The sequence below is a fragment of the Cervus elaphus genome, chromosome 24, assembly GCF_910594005.1.
Source record: "Cervus elaphus chromosome 24, mCerEla1.1, whole genome shotgun sequence".
Classification (NCBI taxonomy): domain Eukaryota; kingdom Metazoa; phylum Chordata; class Mammalia; order Artiodactyla; family Cervidae; genus Cervus; species Cervus elaphus.
The window spans coordinates 25,193,529-25,214,762 of record NC_057838.1 but is presented as its reverse complement, the minus strand read 5'-3'; the positions used below and the strand labels follow the sequence as shown (position 1 = coordinate 25,214,762).

Below are 21,234 nucleotides of genomic sequence, written 5' to 3'. Positions count from 1 at the left end.
AGACAAAGAGAAAAATCTTTAAAAGTAACCAAAGAAAAAAATACAGTTTACTTACAATGGAAGGACAGCATATTTCTCATTGGCAATTATAGAGGTCAACAGACCACAGGACAGTATTTTCAAAATGCTGTTGAGGGAAGGAAAAAAAAAAAAAAAACCCTGTCAGATTAGAACTCTAAAGTATTTTCCCAGTATTGTGTCTGCACATCTCAATTGACCTCCCCACCTTCTTCAGAAATAGATACTATTCCTTGACTGAAAGGATGGGTAGGTGTCTAAAGCTGGGCAAATTCTAGAACCTCATGCCTCTGGCCACATGATCGGTCTTTTCCTTTGTTCAGTGTCCTTTGGCTCTACCCTAGGATTGTAAATACCACTTGGCAAGACAAAGTGCTCTGGTTAGCCATGTGTTTCCTGTTCCGAAAACCTGCCCCACCTCAGGGAACTTTGTTCACTTTGCTCAGCCCTAGGCATGCATGAGTCTAGGTCCAGAGCAGGGAACCAACATATCCTTTTCTCAGCCCAGTATGGTTCCAGGCCTTGTTCTGTATCAAAAACCAGACTGGCTAGACTCTGATCATAGCAGTCAAGTTCCTGGAGTTCTAGATGACTGAAAAGTGGTAAGCTGACCTCTATCAACTAGCCTCTGAAAGTAGCCCCTCCAAAAATTTATTTCCATCTTAGTGTGCTAAATCTTTTAGATTCAAAAAGTTCACCTTCCTCAGTCTGCACAGTAGCCCTGTGAGAAAGTGAAGGTAAGGTAGGCATCATCCTTTCCCTTTCACAAATAAAGAAACCCCGACACGATGGGTTGAATGACTTGGCCCAAGTCATACAGCTGATGAGAAACAAAACATGTCTGAGTCAGTTTTTGTTATAAACGCCCTTTCCAGAATCCAGGTTTTTTGTCCATTTTCCTGAAACTTTCTTTGAGCCTCTACTTTCAACGCCCGCAATTGAAAAACTTACTAATTTACTATATTTGCTCTTATGTGAAGGTATTAAAATTTTGCAAAGTAAAGATGTAGACAGCAAGATAAGAAATATCAAGAAACTGAATATATGTTTAGAAATCAGATAATTTTTTTAAAAAATCAAGATGTATATTATACTGAGGGGTTAACATATTCAAATGAAATCTTACTTTATATTCATTGTGGATAAAGCCTAAATAGAAATATTCATAGGTATATTGCTCAGGGCAGAGGAAAAATGGTTTGAAAAATCAAAGAATTTTAGTTCATAGATTCTTATTTTCTGAAAGCTGTAGCTTAAGTAAAATCAGGTACCTTGATCACGAGAGTTACTCCATGGAACAGTGGCAAGGATCCACATGTGGGGTCTGACATCATATTATCTCCTTCTAGATACTCTGACTAATGGAGACAGAGGACCCTACAACAGAGGAAGGCTCTGCCCATTTCTTTTGCTCTGAACTGATAACATGAGTTCATATTTGGTCTTTCCCTGGCATAGGGTCTCTGGCTAGAGCCCCTCAAGTAAAATGCCTTATTCCTCACTAGGGCCAGGGCATGGAAAATAATCACCTATTTGTCAAAGTCACAGCTGTAATCCCTGAGTAAATGAGCTGGAGGATGAGGGGAGATGATAGTGTTCCCCGCTATTCTCTGAAAGAGTTGTGTGACCTTGAGCATCTCAGGTTGTCCTCTGGGCCCTCTGCCTGCCGGTTGGCATTTTCATTTCTGAATCTTTACTTACATACTACTCAATAAGCCTCTAAATAATTTTTTGAATATATTTTCATTATTTACTCAGTCAGCAAATATTGACCTTGTTGGCCAGTGACTCTGGGGATGAGCAGAATTATCCTTGAACTTGAAGACAGACCCTTTTGTTTCGATCTCTTAGGTATAAATATAAAAGTGCTTACTGCTCCAGGGTCATATGTGAAAGGAGGGCTCCTAAAAATTGTGGGTGGAGAGCAAAAGTCAGGTAGTCCTCTAAAAATTTTTAATGAGGGCTTAGATTTTGAGGCAAAATGAGTTCTCCATTTAGGAAGGGAAAACACACACACAAACACACACACATCCCTGATTTGCCCCCCATGTAAACAATGTCCTGGTTTAAACCATTTCATTGGCATAAGGAATTCCCTGTATGAGAAAGTCACTGTATAAAACTGTTCTAAATCAGTTATATCCCAGTAGGGGTTAGAAGTGTTCAAAAAACAGAGCTGCTTCAAGAAGCAGCTTTAGGAAACTTTGTTGGATGATATATGTACACTAAAGCTTTTCCGTTTTCACAGCAACATGAGTTTCACAAGTCAAGAGAGAGAGGAAATTGGAGTGACATGCCAACCAAACCTCCTTCTGTTTGGGCAAGAAGTACCACTGGGTTCACCCTTGCCAGGGGACCCTGTACCTCCCACCGCCTGCATATGATTTGAGCACAGGGATGACAGGGAGTCAGGGGTGGAAGGAAGGGAGCCAGCCTCCCCAGGGCACACGAAGCAGCAGAAGGAAAGAGGCCACAAAAAGGAAAGAATCTGGCTCTGCCTCCCTGTCTGTCTGTCACACACATGCACACACACACACACCAGTTTGGTGCTAAATGCTCCCAGCTCTTCCTCTGGACTCCAGAGATTCTCTTACTAGGACTTCAAGAGCTCACTGAAGGGAAATGTACACCAGAAGAAAAGGGAAGTTGTCATCTGAGGAGCGGGTTCAAGTATTTGGAGGACTTTTGGAGACTTGAGAAGACGCAGGTAGCAGCAAATTAAAACTGTGGGTAAAAGCAAGTTAAGGAGGCAAACTCAGCAGTGACACAACCATCGTGACTCAAGAGAGCCTGACGTGATGGCACCTTGGCAAGGCCAGTTAGGGAAGTGAAGAAAATAGGACTGGAGAGCCCTGGAGCCAGAATACACCGGGGTGTGGGTCAGCACCCCTCTTGGCCTCACTCTTGGTCACCTGAGGGTGGGGACCCGCACAAAGCAATGTGGTGCTGGTTTGGACAGAATCTCCATGAACAGCTGAGAACAGCATCTGGAGAAGGTAGTGAAGACATTGTGAAACCCAAAGCAATAAAAATGTGGAAAAATTGTTAGTAGCTCTGCTAGAAATCTAAGCATCAAGATCTTCTGTGAATTTAAACTGTAGGAAAACAGATGAGGGAGGGAAAGAGATGAAAGGAAGACAGGAGCTGGAAGGAGAGGAAGCTGTTGGAGGGGGTAGGGTGATCCCCTTCTGCCCCTTGCTGTTCATACCCTCCCAGCCCTGGCCATGGGGACTGGTGAGCAAATCAGGTAAGAGTTCATGTCTCAGGAAGAAGCTGTGACTTAGAAAAATAATGGTGTTGAAGTTCTCAATAAATATGCTCTGCAGCTAAAACTTAGTCATGAAAGATCAGAGGAGAAAAATCATAGGGAAGGAAATGAACAGGATCATTTTAAAAATAAAGATTTGGTTGGCAGATTACCATTGTAAAAAAAAATGAAGTCAGGAAAGTAGATGATACCAAAATCCACATTAACAAGAGGGAAGAAGACAGACACTATTTACATTCCAAGCCAAATAATGAAGCGTCAGCGAGGCATCAGCTGAAAGAAAAAGGGTTGGAAAATGATTTTCTTTTTCGTTGCTTGCAGGCAAAGTTCTGGTTGAAAATAAATGTAAAATCTTGCAGCTGGCAGTAGAGGTCCTTAATGATCTCCATCAGCAGAAAACTAAGATTCTGTTAAAGGGTCTGACTCACAAAGCTTATAAGCCAGAAGAGAAAGAACAGAAGCTGTCAGCTGCAGAAGGGGATGTTCACAGAGAATTCAAGAAACGGAAGATGAATTATAGTGAAGATAGATTATGTAAAAATCTGTTGGATCACCATGTGGTGAAAAAAAAAGCCCAAGAAACCAGACTTTTTCTTTTTGATGCATCAAGATTTCTTCCTGGAGAGAAGAGAGATGCTGCCTTGTGGAGACAAGAATTGCAGATAGCAAAGTCAAAGATGGATGTACTTCAGAGGCCTCAGAAATTAACCAAATCCAGGAAGATCACTAAGTAACTCCCATCAGTGAGACATCCTGGGAGCCAGGCTGGCTCCCTGAGCACACTCCCTGGCAGTACTGGGGCACTCGACCCCACTGTGACCTTCACTTGCTTCCTGCTATGGAAGAGGCATGTTTACAAGTGAATTAGTTGTGAATGGGCTACCACCTGGGTAGAGGTACCTATCAGGTATCAGGAAAAGCTTTGCTTTTGATCTGTAAACCTGACTTGATGAAAAACTGCCAGAATGTCTACTGAATCCCACACTCTGAATGACAGACTACCCAGCCCTCCTTAATGGTGAATACAGTGGGGATTTGTCTACTTCATCGCTAATCAAACAGACTTGCTTGGTGGTCAACAAGAGGCTACGCATGGACCACCACCTGGGCCAAGGAGCTATTTTCAGGATCTGATAAAATATCCGCATCTAATATTGGCCCTGGTGTGGCCTCACTGACAAAGAATGGCCCCAAGAGCTCTTAACCTTCTCCAGAGAGGGCTGGCTTAGTTAATGCTGGTGCCAATAACTTCCCATCTTCACCAGGAATATCTGCCATTAACTCAACACATTAATGACTCACATTGCCATCAGCCACCTTCTCAAACATGGACCCACACATTCCCAGTCTTTCTTCCTAGTGAGCTTATATCTCTTTGCTATAGGAAATTTTAGAAACATAGACCCTCTTGCCATAAGAAAGTACCCTCTTTCTTGACCCTCCTTACTTGAGATTATCTTTCTCTCACTACAGAATACATGCAGCCTATGGGTTCTAGAAAGGAGCTTCTCCTGATATTACCACCTGCTCCCCCAGGTTGCCAGCCTCAGGTTATGTTGGGATGCTTCAAAATCCACTGTGAATATTATTTTGGTAATTAGGCTAACACTGTCTTAGAACTCGGGCTTCCCAGATGGCTCAGTGGTAAAGAGCCCACCTGTCAATGGAGGAGACACAGCAGATGTGGGTTTGATCCCTGGGTCGGGAAAAATCCCCTGGAGGAGGAAATGGCAACCCAGTCCAGTATTCTTGCCTGGAAAATTCCATGGACAAAGGAGCCTGATGGGCTACAGTCCACGGGGTCAAAAAGAGTCGGACAGGACTTAGAGACTGAGCGTATCTCAGAACTTAGTTTTATTGTTAAGAGATCTTTTTGAACCAAATGACTCAAATCTGATAGATATTTGATTTGCTATGAAGACCACCCCTTGAGCTGTCACCTTTCATTTTCTCCTCTCTCCTCAAACCTGTTTTATGTACTATTAATATAGTTTATACAGTTAATGTACCTTGTGCAACAGAAATGAATTTGAATATGATCCATGTTGAATATAAAACTTTTATATCAATTTGCTTAAAACAAAAATAATTATCAGAACTATTGGCTAATCTATGTTGGTTTGCTCGTCCAAATGTTGGATAAACCTTGATCAAAAGTCAAAACACTCAACTTGGTGGTTGGTGAATGTTGCCTTGGAGGAAGTAAGTAATCATTGAAATACCCTTACCCATCAACTGAACCTAAATCTATAATGTCATTGCCAAAGATTACACTCTTCAAGAAATCACTTAGAAAATTACTAACATAAGTATTCTATCAATATTTGAGAATTCCCTGCTGGCCCAGTGGTTAGGACTTGGCACTTTCACTTCCAGGGCATAGGTTCAATCCCTGGTCAGGGAACTCAGATCCTGTAAGCCACATGGCAAGGCCAAAAAAATTTTTTTCTTTCTGCTTTAGCCATGAAAATAGAGATTTTTGACTCTTTTGCCATAGTGGGACCCTTTATCTATATAAAATTAGATATCAACATAGACCCTAAAAGCTGCTTTAGTTGACATGGAGGTGGCCTGGACCCCTGTTGGTTCTCTTCCCTCTTAGCTCATAAGGTGGCATCTCCAAGTACCCCAGGGTTTCACCAAGCTCAGTTTGGCAATTTCCAGTTTGTGACATAATAGCGATAAGGTCAAGGTCCTGATTCAATGGCCATGGAGGCCATAACCAACTTCTCCTACTTATAAAACTCTATGTGGCACAGGATAGATAGATAGTTGATACTCAACAAAAAAATTTTATCACTATCCTTACCCAGCATTCTTGCAAGTGTGTACCTGTGTTACAAATAAGAAGAATGAGTAGGCAAAATCTCTCCAAATTGCAAATAAAACACCCCACTCTTGGGCCAACAGCATCATCTTTGTCTGTTAAAAATACTTCATTTTATTTCAGTAGAGATAGTAAGTACCTGTTAGTGATGTTATTGATGGGGCTGACAGATGTGCTATGGAGTCAGGCAAGAAGCTCTCCTGGAAGAATAAGTTTTCACGTTTCTCTGGTGTCTGAACAGCAAACCAGATGGACACTCAGCAATTTACTGTCCCATAGCACAACCCCATCTCACTGTGAAGTGTCAGCATTTTTGCAGCTTCCCATAGTGAAAGCTTCCTTGTGATTCTGTATTCTTTGGGAAGATTAAACTCTGCCCTTTCTCTCCAACTCTTCCATCTTCCTCCTGAGACCACATGGGTCTCAGATTTAGATCTTAGATTCACATTTAAATGTGACATTATAGACAACAACTTAGTGTCACGATATTGCCTTGAACTAAAAATTAATTAATGAAATTCATCTAGAGAAAGGTTTAAGAAGATTTCAAAGACCTTAGATAAAGTGATATCTTTCTAATCCTCTCCACTCTCCTCATATCTCTGACCACTAACAGCACCAGCATCACCCCCATTTGTGAACAGGGCACTTCACCTCCTACTCCAGTAGAAAAGCAAAGCCACGGGCAGGAATTGCCTCAGGCTCCTGTCACTGACCCTGCAAACCCACCAGAACCTATGCTCTCCTTCCCTTTTTTCTGATGAGAAGGAACCCTTGCTCCACACCTGATGCCCTCACCTGTGCTCTGGCTTCCTCTCGCCAGCCTCCTCAGTTCCTGTTGTTCAGTCGCTGAGTCGTGTCTAACTCTTTGCAACCCCATGGATTGCAGCATAGGCTTCCCTGTCCTTCACTGTCTCCCAGAATTTGCTCAGTTCCTGACTCCACCAATTATCTCCTCCTCCTCCTTCTTACACCCACTCTGCTGCCTCCTTCCCAGCAGTATTCAACATGCCAGGTGTCAACTGGGTTCATGGAACACTCCTGCTATGGCCCCCTCCTCTGCCTCCCTTCCTGGTGGAGCTTAGTTGAGGGAGTTGAATCTCCCTTCCCCAATTTCTGTCCTTACCTCCCATGGACTCTCACAAAGGATGCCCTACAGGGTCACACCCTAGAAGGTTCCTTGCTGCTGAACACAATAGACACCCTTGACTTCTCTCTCTGAACTTTTGGAAAATTGTGCCTATTTTAAGAATAACAGACAAATGTCCATCCAGTCAACAAGCATTTATTGAGTTCTTACTAGTGTTGGGAGCTTAGAATGTGGCAGTAAACAAGTGTTGGCAATTGTGGAGTTTACATTAGGAGGAGATGGGGTCCCAAGCAATAAACAAGTAAATATCTGAACAAGATGGTTCGAGAAGGTGATCACTGCTAGAGTTATGCGATAGAGCGTAACTATGGAAACCACACTGACTTCCCAAGGAAGCCTCTCTGACATGGTATTTGAATTGAAGGCATTAGTGCTAAGATCTTGGGCCAAAACATCACAGGCAGAATGAACAGTAAGAATAGGGCCCTGAGGTTGGCACAAGCACTAACAGATATGACAACATACCATTTACACGTACAAAAGCAGAAACCAGAAAGAGGCAAGAAAGTAAGGTCTTGCTGGGTAGCGAAAGGGTGTCTGAGTCACAAGCAACGTGAACAACGAGGTCTGTACCCTTTGGGGTTGGGGCCTGGCTCTGCCTCCCCTCCTTGGGCCTCATGAGCAGAAGGGTTGGAGGAGTGGAGGACCGGGAGGAGGATCTGTTCCCTGTATCCTCTACCCTTCGACCCCAGATTTAGAAACCAATAGGCACAGTGGCAAAAAGAAGTTGGGATAGCCTTCTGGAATGGACCCCACTGGAGCCTGAAGAGAGATGGAGGCCCTCAACTCTCTCCTTCCATCCCTCCTCTCTGAGCTGGGTAGGGAAAGTAGCCCACGGAGGGGTGCTCCCCCAAGGCCACTGCTGGGTTATACAGCGGAATCCTACATCAAGGTCAGCCCTGGAGGGAGTGTGGTCTTCTATCATGGTCAGCTTCAGCGGTCAGGGTCCTCCAGGGCCGTGGGATTGACAGAGAACTCAGAAGGGCTCTCCAGTATTTGGGCCTGGGAGCGAAGACAAGCCCAGAGATATTCTCCCAAAGCCAAGATTCTAAACACACACACACACACACACACACGCACGCACACGCGCACACACACACACACACACGCACGCACGCACGCACGCACGCACGCACACACACACACACACACACACACACACACACACACACACACACACACACACACACACACACACACACACACACACACACACACACACACACACCAATCCACAGGAGCACCAGGTGGTCTAAGGGTCCTCTGGTTTACCTGGGGCACCAGGTGGTCTAAGGGTCCTCTGGTTTACCTGGGGCACTGCCCCCCACACGTGCATATGTATAAGGAGTATAGGAGGACCAGAGAGGGGTGAGGGAGTGAGTTCCTATGGCCCTGATCTAGAGCCCATCCTCAAGATCAAAGTCCTTTTCAAGAGCCTAGGGCTACAGATAGTGGGAGCAAATCAAAACCAAGAGATGAGAAGTCAACCCCAACCCTGCTCCATGATAACTGGCTTCAGCGCCCCACACACCATGGAATGGTTTCACACACAGGGAGGGAAGTCTTGGACTGCTCAGCTGCCCTAACTCACCCTTCCCCTGGCTTAATTCTCCTCTCCCCAAGGCCAAGTTCCTCTCCTAGTTTTCCTGATCCCTCTACAGTATATAAAGGGGTCCAGGCAGGGAGAGCGGGGGTGGGGGATAGGGGGCAGGGCTCAGCCCTCCCCCAGGAATCTGGGGCTCCATGGCCTGAGAACAGCAGCTCTCTGAGCACCCTTTCTGGCCCTGCGAAGGTGCCCTGGGGTCCACCTGCGTCCTGAGGTGGGGAGGGGGGAAAACAGCAGCGCTGCCTCCCAAGGGGCCAACTTAGCAGCCTTGTCTCTGAGCATTCGGGAGAGGGGAGGCGGGCAGGGTACTGAGCCCAGATTACTTGCCCAGGGTTACACATTTTACAGAGCAGATAGCGCTGGAGTTGAGACGGTCAAGAGGGGTTGGACTTAGATGGTTGCCTGAGAGTGTTTGCTGTCACCCAGGAGGGGGTCGGGAAGAGACACCCACAGATCCCTGTGTGAGGCTGGAGACAGGGGCCTGGGGCTGGGAGGGAGCGCCTTCCTCATGACTTTTCTCCAGCTTCTGACCCAGCACATTGGCTGTCTCTGACAGGCGCGTCTAGACAGCTCCTACCCTCCCAGGGAATCTCCTTGCATCTCCGGACCATTTGGCAGCCCCATGCCTTACTACAAAAGAACTTGAGTCTTCCACACTTGAAGCCAGCTGTGCCTCTGACTGTGAGCTAGTCCAGGGACCAGTTAAGGAGGTCAGACAAAGGAGGCGGTCGAGGATTAACAGTCAGCCTAGGCAACAAGATGCCAGGCACGGAGGGTCTTGAGTTTGGAGGACAACACGTGGGCTGGCAGTGGGGCCGTCCTGCTCCAGAGATCCTGGAGGCCTGTGTCCACCCTTCAGCGGACAGGACTGTGGCTGAGACCAAAGGAGCTGTGGGGCCTGGGGGGTGCTGTGGGGACCCGCCGCCTGGAGCCTAACGCACACAGGTGTCTCCTCTCACCTCCAGGCAGGCTGCCCGGCGGCGCCCGCCCCCGGGACTGTGGGCATCGGCCGTGGCCACATCAGCAGGTGGCGGCCCCTGCGTCATATTCAAAGCCGGGGGACCTGTCCCAGGGTACGTGCGTCGAGAAGCAGAGAGTCCAGGAGCTGAGGCTGACCGTTCACTTGAAACTCCTCCATCACTTCTTCCGAGGGGTCGGCTTGCTCCTCTTTTTCAATCTGGTTAACAAAAAGAAACAGACAAACCCTCAGCATCGGGGCTCAGTACTAGAACTGTAGATTTATAGACTACCTTTGAGGTGATCACTTCTGGTAAACTCAGCCTTAAAAATCTCTCCTTAATTTCTCACTTCTGGAAGTATCTGGCCAAAATAATACGATAATATTTTTTATTTTATAATAATATTTTATATTTTGGGCCTGAGCCTGGGAAAGATATTCTTTAAAAGCTCTTCTGTCTTTATGGACAGTGATGATTGTTTCGCTGTTAATCATTGCAAATATTTTGAAATACAGAAAAACACAAAATCAAAATACCACCACTCCTAGAAAAAGCTAGTTTTACTGCCTATAGACATGCACACATGAACATACACATAGATACATAGGGGTGTGTATGCACATTATAAAATTGTGACCATATTGATGTGTTCCTATTTTGATGCAGAATAGACTTTTCAAGAAGGAGATAACACCGTTATTTCCTTATAAATATGTGATCCCAAAATATTATTGCTTGAAAGTTTACTCTCCAACTGAGGGATTAAATTATTTAGACTGCAGAAACCTATGTGGCTACCTTCAAAATGAGGTCATGTCAAATAGTTTCAGAATATCATCAAAGTTCTTAATTTAAAAAATAAATAAGAAAAAAAATACCAAGACAAGTGCGTCAGGAATATGCATTTTTCCACCAGAGACTAACCTTATGAGGATCACAGCTTTTCCTATAGCTTGGGGACTTTGAAAAATTCAAAATAAAATTCAAAATAAAGTGTTAACAGCAGCATTCTCCCAAACCCCAAATTATATGGCAAGTGCTAAGGCCCTTCAGAAAGGATTCAGGACACCAGGAAAAACAATGAAGAAATACTTTGTTGAAACTTGCCTAGTGAATTGTAGCCTGAAAGGTTAGAACACATCTCTTGAAATTTAGGAAGAAAATCTGTTTTCTGGATCTTTTCCATGCCTTCCAGACATGGGCCAGCCTGTTCACATTAGAACGTCCTATAGATCCTGCTGAATATAAAACCCTGGATGCTGACACTAGTGTGGAAGCTCACATAGCCTGGGTACCACCTCTGCAGTTACCGCTGCACATAGACCACTTAGCATCTTAGATACTCTGAGCACCTGGTTATCTCACGGGCACTCCCCTGGCAATGGCAGCCACATTGATGCCACTGGGATGCCCAAACTGTGCAGCAGCCCCTGAGTTCCTTCTCAACCAAGGGAAGCAACCAGCTTGGGGAGGATCTGCTAGTAGTTAGGATTTGAGTGACACAGTGTATCTGTTACATAAAAGTTCTAATGAATTAAGCATTTTACCATGATCACAAATGAGGTAGATAATAGCCACATGTCACAGACGGGAAAAACACAGCTTTAAGAGAATACGTGACTTGGACAGGCAGGGGTGCTCAGCCTCAAATCTGATGCTGAGGTCTGACCTTTCCACCGGGCCGGACTGACTGCTAGGTGTATTGATAGGTCTGTTCAGCCAAGCCCTGAGTCAGGCCCTGGGGTCGTCCCCAGAACTTCCCTGGTGGACCAGTGGCTAAGACTCTGTGTTCCTAATGCAGGGGGCCTGGGTTCAATCCCTGGTCAGGGAACTAGATCCCACATGCCACAGCTAAAGATCCACGTGTCACGATTAAGACCCGGTACAGCCAAACAAATAAATAAATATTTAAAACAAAAAGAAAAAAAAAAAAAAAAGAGTCCCTGCTCCCGCGACTCCTGCACCCTCCAGCAAGGGAGATGGACCCTGGGGTGTCAAATGTACCAGCTGAGCTCACACTGGAGTTGGCCTCAGCTCAGTGAGAAGGCTTTGTCTAAGGGCCATTCCCAGGCTCCTTCCCACTGACATCAGTGATGACTCTGCAGACACGGGCGTCCTCTGGCTACATGACATACTCTGCATATCATCCCCATTGGCCCCATTTGGCCATCGGCCAAACCAAAATAGGAAAATAACCGGCCACTATTAAGCTGTACAACATGTCCTGATCATCATCTTGTAGCCCAGCTTTGAAGGGTGAAAACTGTAAAGACCTTCCTCATGGCAGAGCAGAAGAAACAAACAGCTCAGGGCCCTGTAGGGTTGGGGAAAGAAGAGGCGTGAGTTTTGGCTTACACATAGTCAGCCCTCACAGGACCGTTCTTCAGGGTCTTAGCTCTCCTTAAGAAGAGCTGGCCCTAAATGTAGATTAGAATTAAGTCCATCATGTAAACGCAACCTGAGAGCTTCACCTCTCATAAGCATCAAGGTGATGTCTGTACCTGGTGATCCTGGGGAATTGCCCAAGTTAAGAATTCTAGTGGTAATTGGAAACTCTTTGATTCTATAAATGCAAAGCATATTCATGCCCATTCTCTAGTTTGATGATAGAAGATGTCAGTCAATGAGCTATGAGGAAAGATAAGCCACATCCTGAAATAAGAATTTGAAGTAAAAACAGGTATGAACCTATAACTCAACCCAAGTCCAATATCTGGTTGGGCCCAGGCCTTTGGGATCTAATCCCTTTTAATTATTCAGAAAGACCATTTGGCAAGGACTTAATCTTATTAAAATATTTTTCTAAAAATAAAATGATCTAGGTGAAATAGCAGTTTAAACCACATACAGAAACTAGGCATAGAGAGCAAAAAGAAAAAAATGAAACTGTCTCTTTTTACAGATAACATGACTATCAATGTAGAAAATTCCAGAGTCTGCCCTCCCCCCCCAAAAAAAAACTAGAATAAGTGAGTTTGGCAAGATCACAGGATACATGATCAGTATACAAAAATCAATTATATGTTTATACATTGGCAATGAAAAATTGAAATTGAAAAAGAACTATTTTAATAGTACCTAAAAGCATGAAATGCCTAAATGTAAAGCAAACAATATGTGTAAGATCTGTATACTGCAAACTACAAAACAAAAAAGAGCTAAATGAATGGGGAGATATACCATGTATGGTTCTCCCCAAGTAGACTTACAAACTTAACACCATCCCATTCAGTTTTACCAGGATGTATTGTGGAAATTCACACACTAACACTAAAATTCCTATGGAAAAGTGGAAGAATGAGAATAGCCAAAAACAATTTCAAAAATGAAAAAGAATGTTGGAGAGTTTGCGCTAAACTGATGTTAACACTTACTATAAGGCTATAGTTAATGAAGCTGGTTAAAGAAAAGATACATAAATTAATGAAACAGAATAGAAAGTCCAGAAATAAATTCACAAATGACCAACTGATTTTTGACAGAATTGCAAAAGTTAAGAGTTAAAAGATTCAGTGGAGAATCTTTTCAACAAATGATGCTGGAACAATTGAATATCTGTATGTAAAAAAACTTGAACCTCAATCCATATCTCACACCATTTACAAAAAATTAACCCTATATGGATAGTAACATAAAAGTTAAATTTTTAAATTTTGAAAAGAAAATATAAGAGAAAATCTTTGTGACCTTTGGTTAGGCAAAGAACTCTTACACACAATACAAAAAGCACACATACAATACAAAAAAAATATGATCTATAAAAATAAAAAATTAATAAGTTGGATTTAGCCAAGGTTTAAAACTTTGGTCCTTCACAAAGACACTGTTAAGAAAATGATAAAGTAAACCACAGACAAGGAGGAAATATTTGCAAAACATATATTTAACAAAGAGCTTGTATCCAGATATATATTTTTATATATCTGACATATATAAAATAATTATATTATTTTACAATAATATATTATATAATAATACACTATAAGATACAATAATAAGAAAATAATTTGCTTTTTAAGTGAGCAAAGGATCGAGCACACACTTCACCAATAAATGTCTTTGGTGGATGATATGTAAGTTCATTTAAAAAAGCATCATTAATCAATAGGAAAAGCAAAATTAAAACTACAGTGAGGTACCACAACTCTCATATTAGAATGGATAAAATTTTAAAGGGCTTCCCTGGTGGCTCAGTAGTAAAGAATCCGCCCACCAATGCAGGAGACACAGGTTTGATCCCTGGGTCAGGAAGATCCCCTGGAGAAGGGAATGGCTACCCACTCCAGTTTTCTTGCCTAGGAAATCCCATGGATGGAGGAGCCTGCTGGGCTACAGTCCCTGGGGTCACAAAAAAATCGGACACGACTTAGGGACTTAACAACAATAAAATGAACCCTTATGTTCACTGCAGCATTATTTATGAATAGCCAAGATATGGAAACAATGTCCATCAGTGGATAAGTAAATAAACTGTAGAGCATATATATATATGTACACACACACACACATACATACATGCATATAGTCAGCCAAAAAGCAAAAATTTCATTCTGATTTTTCCGTAACATCTTGCATATATATGTATATGCAATGGGCTATTATTCACCCATAAAAAGGTATGGAATCCTTCCATTTGTAGCAACATGGGAGGACCTGGAGGGCATTATGCTAAGAAACATAAGTCAGAGAAAGATAAGCATCGTAGGATCTCGTCTACACATGGTATCTAAAAAAGCAAACAACCAAATGAAAAACAAGCTCACAGACAGAATAGAGGCAGAGAGCAGGGAGGAGAAGTTAAACTGTGTTGACTTTTTTTTAGTTTAAATAAACTGGAGAACTTAAAATAATTTAAATAAACAATTAAATAATGAACACTTAAAACATTTTAAAATCAAACTACCAGGATTAAAAAAAAAAAGGAGTCTGATGGAGAGAGAAGGAAAAGCCAGAGGCGCCTGGTGAAGTTTAAGAACAGTTGCTGTGAGAACCTTCAACAACGCAAGCCGGGAGAAAAGCAGACTGTTGAGTTGGATGAGTCCACTGGTGATTTCAGAAATGGCTCTCGTTTCCATCATCGGACAATAAACGTCATGAGAACAGGTGGTTCAGACGCAGCCCCATCCAGCAGAGCTCAGCAAGCCCTCAGCACAGCCTCACAGCCTGTGTCTCTGGTGTTCCTAACCTACCCTAACCTTCCCAAACCTCTGATTCTTTCCTCCGCAGAGTATGACTTGCCTTCATCTTAGCCCATTAATGGGTCTCTCTCTGCTTTCCAAAGCCAAGGCTTTTCCTGCTCCATCAGAGGCCCATCCCTCCACACACACTATGAAGGAGCCTTACTCTAGCCACGATCCCTATATCTTCTCCTCTGTTTCTAGGTTCAGTCTCACTTCTGCGTCCCTTCACATCAACTCTAAATGTACTTTAAGTTATGGTTAAAAAAAAAAAAAATTCCAGAAAGTAAAATTGGCAAACCTGTGTGTGTGGTGAGAGGCTGGAATTCAGGGTGGGGCTTGGGTTTCCAGTGGGAGTGACTAGAGGGGCTGTGGTGTTATTTGCTGAGATCGTTGATAAGAGGAAGAGTGAGAATTACTAAAGACCCAAAAGGCCTTTGTCAAAATTGTATAACCTCTAAAGGTCAGATCTCAAGAATGGCACCATTTCTAAAAGTAAGTCAATTTCAGGAAAACTTTTTGTGACCTTCTCTTCACGTGGAATTTAGTAGCTCTGCTTCAGAGGGAATTTTTTCCCATTAACCTTCCTCCTACCACTTTGCTTTAGGACAATCAGTGTCAATAGAGTATTGTACGCATACTGCATAGTACGGTGAAGTGGTCGCCCTACTGCATTGCTTAGGACCTTTGGGGACCTGAGAAGGGAGAATGAGTACCATGGGGAGGGTTCAGATGTGTCTGGGATGTCACTGGACATTATGATGAAGCCTGTCAGGTCCCCTGGTCCCAGGGAAGGGGCAACAACTGAGGAGGCAGTAGCCTATAGAGGTGTCTTCTCTGATACCCACCGAGAACAGCTAACTGGGGGAGTCAAAATACACCACCACTAAAATATTTAAGTAAGTAAAACCAGCGAGGCTAAATCCAGACACATCTGTGTCTCGGAGGAGATTGGCTTTCCTTGTCTTCCCCCTCCTTCTGATGTCCTGGTTCAATTCCCAGCCACCCAACAGCCATCACATAACACACTGGGGATGGTGGGCTTGAAGCCACCACCATGGATGACTTTCCTCCACTCTCCACATTTCCTAACCACGTCCATATATCAAAACTTACCTGTCATAGGACCTTAGTACTCAGCCCCCTTCAGAAGGCATAAATTAACAACCAGATTACCTGGTATACAACTTCCTATTACACTTTTAGTGACTTACCAGTCACTTACCAATCTGTTATTTCTCTTCACAAATTAACCTTACCTCACCTACGCTGGGGATGGGGTGGTTACTTGTTGAAAATGCAGCTCCCCAGATCTCACCAGTGACCCAAGGAATTAGATTGTTTGTGAGCATTTTAACATTCTCCAGTTGATTCTTCTATGTACTAAATCTGAAAACATCGTGAGACATGCACACACTATTATATGCTATGTAGTCTCTGAGCATCAGAGCATATATGAGAATCTCAAATACAGTTAACACCCACTGTTAACTTATAAAACAGGTTCATTGTCAAATACTAAAAGGATTAAAGAATTGGCTTGCCACGCGTGTGGGCAGAGAGTATATGGGAAATCTCTAACCTTCTGTTCAGTTTTACTGTGAACCTAAAACTGATCTGAAAAAGCCATCTATTTAAAAAAAAAAAAAAAAAAAAAAGGGCTGACCTGCCTAAGATGGAGCTGATGAACATGTGCTGTCCGGCTCACCTATTCTGTCTACAAGCATCACCCCCTTTGGTTGTTGTTCAGCCACCAAGTTGTGTCCAACTCTTCAGGACCCCATGGACTGCAACATGCCAGGCTTCCCTGTCCCTCACCATCTCCCAGAGTTTGCCCAAGTTCATGTCCATTGAATCGGTGACATCATCCAACCATCTCATCCTCTGTCGCCCTCTTCTCCATCTCCCTGTTATCCTCTAATTATCCTCCCGCTCATCCTCTGCTTATTCTAACCTAACCTCTTTGAAGCCCCAAACAGGAACCATTCTCCAGGTTCCCATCGCCCAATGCACATGCTGATTACGAGAGCACTAGAGCATTTAACCCTACACTCTGCCTGACTATTCTCTCACTTGGTCCTGGTGAGTCACAAACAACCTGGTTGTTCCAGCTGCATCCCCATCCCCAACACAGCATGTGGAACTCTATACATAGGCAATCAAGCTTGTTGAATGAATGAATGATCTTACCACTGAGGTTAACATCAGATGAAGTGTGTTGGGAGGAGGGATGAATGAACTGGCTGACCCTCTCCTTTAGCACACACACAGATACCCCTTAGAGTCCCCATTCCTTCTCTCTCTGAGGCACAGAAATCGAGGGCCTTGTTTATTCAATCTGTCACTGTGGTTCACACTCTGACTTTATAAATTAATCATTTGCAGCCCTATTAGACAAAGGAAGCAACCCGCAACTGCCATCTGAAGTATTGTACCAACAGCATCTTTGAGCAAAACAGGAGCCACACTAGGAGTTTCCAACGAGGGGATTTAATGCAGGGAACGGATTACACAGTTTTTGCAAGGCTGAATGAAGGAGGACCATTGAGATAACCCACTGGTAGTAAACACAGGAAGCAGCTACTAACCTGAGGGCTGGGGGGAGCAAAAGGGAAGAGATGGTGTTACCAGAACCTAGAAGCTTTGACGGGGGACCCCCCACGGCTGGTGCCTGGCCCTCTCTGGGGGCTGCTGCGCGGCTGCTGCTTGGCCTTCTGAGGGGGACGCTGCTTGGCTGGTGGAGGTCGGACTTCTGGGCGGGGGCGTGGCTGACGTTCGGGCCTCGGAGGGGACCGTGGCTTGGCTGGCGCTCTGACCACCGCGGGGGGTGCAGCTGGCTGGCGCTTGGGCCTCTGAGGGGACGTGGCGCGGCGGCTGGGTCTGAGAGGGCCAAAAGAAGCTGCAGGCTGGGGCCATGGCTCTCCTCTGCTGCCTACGTGATGCTGACCGGAGCTGGAAACGGAGGAAGCCCTGCTCCCCCTCCCACCTTCCAGTCTCCCTCCAGTATCTTCCGATGGCAGAGCCGAACGGGGAGCCGACTGCCATGGGGTTGGGGGAAGCGCAGTTTGCAGAGAGCCCCGGCCCCAGCATCGCAGAGCAGGGCAGGAAGGGGGAACTCGGAGCCAGAGACAGAGGCCAACGCGCAGCCCAGGTGCCGGGCGGCAGCACAGACCACCCACCTGGTCTTCTGGCAGGCGCAGCAGATCCAGTCCTCCTCTTTCTTCTGGTAGAAGCAGCCACTTTTACAGATGCTGTACTTGCGGTCCACGATCTCGCGTTTGGAGTTGAGGAAGGTGAACGGCGGGCAGCAATGTATGCTGAAGTGCTCGGAGAACTTCTGGTTTTTGGAGAGTCTGGGGCCCTCCTTAGCCACTTTCTGACTCATCTCACTGGAAAAAACAGTGACGGGGGCAGGGGGAGTGGGGAGACATAAAACAGCATGTCAGGCGAGGGAGGTTTCTACTCAAGGAACCCACTCCAGGCCACTCCCATGGTCCAAGCTCACATTCAGGGCTGTCTTCCATCCTGGATCTAGGTCAATTTCCTGCCCAGCTCTATGGAAAGGAGCTATTGAATAAATTGCACTTTTTTAAAAAAAAAATATTATTTTTAAAATTTTGAGTATAGTTGCTTTCCAATGTTGTGTTAGTTCCTACCGTACAGCAAAGTGAATCAGCTATACATTTACATGTAGCCCCTCTTTTTTGGATTCCCTTCCCAATTAGGTCACCGCAGACCACTGAGCAGAGTTCCTTGTGCTGTACAGGTTATCATTAGTTTCCTGTTTTATAGGAATCAATAGTGTATATATGTCATAGTGTATATATATATATATATATGTCAATCCCAACCTTCCAATACATCACATCCAAAATTTTTTTTTTTACATCCAAAATTTTTAAAAAATATTTATATGGTTTTTAAAGGTTGCAGTCCATTTACAGTCATTACAAAATTTTGGCTGTATCCACCATGTTGTACAATACATCCTTATAGCCTATCTTATACCCAGTAGTTCATACCTAGGCAGTGTAAAGGAAGAGTTTGTTAATTTTTATTTGTGTATTTTAAAATCATGTTTTCTGAAAATGGACTCTCTTTTCTCTTATGTGTTAGCCACTCATTTAGGACAGGAAAAAAATATTGTAAAGCCAAATACATCTATGGCAAAATAATGTTGTAGATTTAGGAGTGACTGTTTCTCTAAAAACTCAAGAAAGATTTGTTATTAAAAGCATAATTGCCATTCATACAATAAAATACTACACCAGAGAAACAACAGACTATAGACACACATCAGCATGTTTGAATCTCACAAACATAATGTTGAACAAGAGAAGTCAGACACAAAGAAGTATAAGCCGTATGATTCAATTTATATGAGGTTCAAAAACAGGTAAAACTTGTCAAGTGCATGGTGCTAGACATCAGAACATAGTTATAGTTGGAGAAGGTGGGGTCTGAGAAGAGGCAGGAGGGAGCCTGCTGGGGCAGAAAATGTTCTGGATCTTGATCTGGGAGATGACTACACAGGGGTATATGTATGTAAAAGTTCAGTGAGCTCTGCACTTCACTTATGTGCATTTTACTACTTACCTAAGTTAAAAGGGGAGAAGGCAATGGCACCCCACTCCAGTACTCTTGCCTGGAAAATCCCATGGACAGAGGAGCCTAGTAGGCTGCAGTCCATTGGGTCACTAAGAGTCAGACAGGACTGAACGACTTCACTCTCACCTTTCACTTTCATGCATTGGAGAAGGAAATGGCAACCCACTGCAGTGTTCTTGCCTGGAGAATCCCGGGGACAGGGGAGCCTGGTGGGCTGCCATCTATGGGGTCGCACAGAGTTGGACACGACTGAAGCGACTCAGCAGAAAGCAGCAGCAGGTTAAAAGGGATCTTCCCTGGTGACTCGGTCAGTAAAGACTCTGCCTGCAATGCAGGCAACCCGGATCTGATCCCTGGGTCAAGAAGACCCCCTGGAGAAGCAAATGGCAACCCCCTCCAATATTCTTGCCTGGGAAATGCCATGGACAGAGGAGCCTGGCAGGCTACAGTCCATGGGGTTGCAAGAGTTGGACACGACTTAGTGACTAAATCATCACCTAAGTTAAAAAGGAAGAGTAAGAGGAGGAAGACAAGAGACTAGAGAGAGAATTTTGATTCTTGGAAAAATTCTGAAAGGGTGGGTAAAATCTTAATTACTACAGCATCCTTTGAGAAATGTGACACATGCAGAAATAGTCCTACCTAACACTCCGAAACCTTGACGCACACAGGGGACTTAAATGACTGTTCATCAACAAGAGCTGACAAATAAACACTGGTACTGTGCATGTATACTGGACGCTGAGCGTGTGAAACACAGGTAATGTGCATGTATACTGGATGCTGAGCGTGTGAAACACAGGTAATGTGCATGTATACTGGACGCTGAGCGTGTTCTTGCTCTCAGCAAACTCAAGGTCACGTTGCACACACAGACATGCAATATGTCATTGCAAGACAGAATGATGTCAACCAGCAGAAATAAGTACAAAGATCAAAGAGATCATGAGAAAGTGATGGATTCTTTGAAGACAGAGCAGATAATCCGGGTTGGGTTTTATTGCTGTTGTTTATTTGCCTGCGCCAAGTCTGAGATATGCGAGATCTTCAGTTAGGGCATGTGGGATCTAGTTCCCCAACCAGGAATTGAACCTGGGCCCCCTGCATTGGAGGCACAGAATCTCAGCCACTGGACCACCGGAGAAGTCCCGGTCTGGGTTTTAAGGATGAATATGTTAAAAACAACTAAGTTACTCTGAAGGAATATTTTGATTTTTGTTTTTGATTTCTTTTGTTTTTTATTCAAGTATAGTTGATTTATAGTGTGTAATTTTTTTTTTTGTTTTTTGATGGGTTTTTTTTTCTTCTGTAGTTAGAAGTGAGGGCTGAGGAGCAAGTTGAGGTGTAGTTATAAAAAGAAAATACATTGTTTTTCACCTCGTAGACCTTGTAGAGTCCAAATTTTGTGTTACACCTATTATATATGTTGCAAATGTTCTTTCCTGATGTTTCACCATCTTTTATCATGTCAAAAATAATTAATTTTTTTTAAAATGTGTGGCTGTATGAGGTCTTAGTTGCAGTGTACAGGATCTTTCAATGCAGCAACTAGGGCTTCTCCCTACTTGCGGCACACAGGCCTAGTTGCCCTGAGACATGTGGGATCTTAGTTCCCCAACCA

At 44.0% G+C, this 21,234-nt stretch overlaps 1 protein-coding gene and 1 long non-coding RNA gene across 6 annotated transcripts in view; one reads left to right on the top strand and one right to left on the bottom strand.

The window, feature by feature from the left end:
• LOC122682646 overlaps positions 1-21,234 on the top strand; it is a 94,621-nt gene that overhangs the window by 33,777 nt on the left and 39,610 nt on the right. The window lies entirely within an intron of this gene.
• Positions 1-21,234, bottom strand: part of LOC122682639 (myelin associated oligodendrocyte basic protein) — a 44,029-nt gene that overhangs the window by 2,996 nt on the left and 19,799 nt on the right. Inside the window, exons 3-6 of one of the 5 annotated variants that reach the window (XM_043885624.1) lie at positions 18,185-18,394; positions 17,594-17,885; positions 9,829-10,046; positions 56-127 (exon numbers count right to left, since the gene is read on the bottom strand). In XM_043885624.1, coding sequence (XP_043741559.1) covers positions 17,630-17,885; positions 18,185-18,390 — 462 coding nt within the window. In that variant the 5' untranslated portion in view covers positions 18,391-18,394 and the 3' untranslated portion in view covers positions 56-127; positions 9,829-10,046; positions 17,594-17,629. Of the gene's footprint in view, positions 1-55; positions 128-7,384; positions 8,536-8,572; positions 10,047-17,479; positions 17,886-18,184; positions 18,395-21,234 lie in introns of those variants that run through there. The other 4 variants (XM_043885623.1, XM_043885627.1, XM_043885626.1 and 1 more) reach the window with 4 other exon arrangements.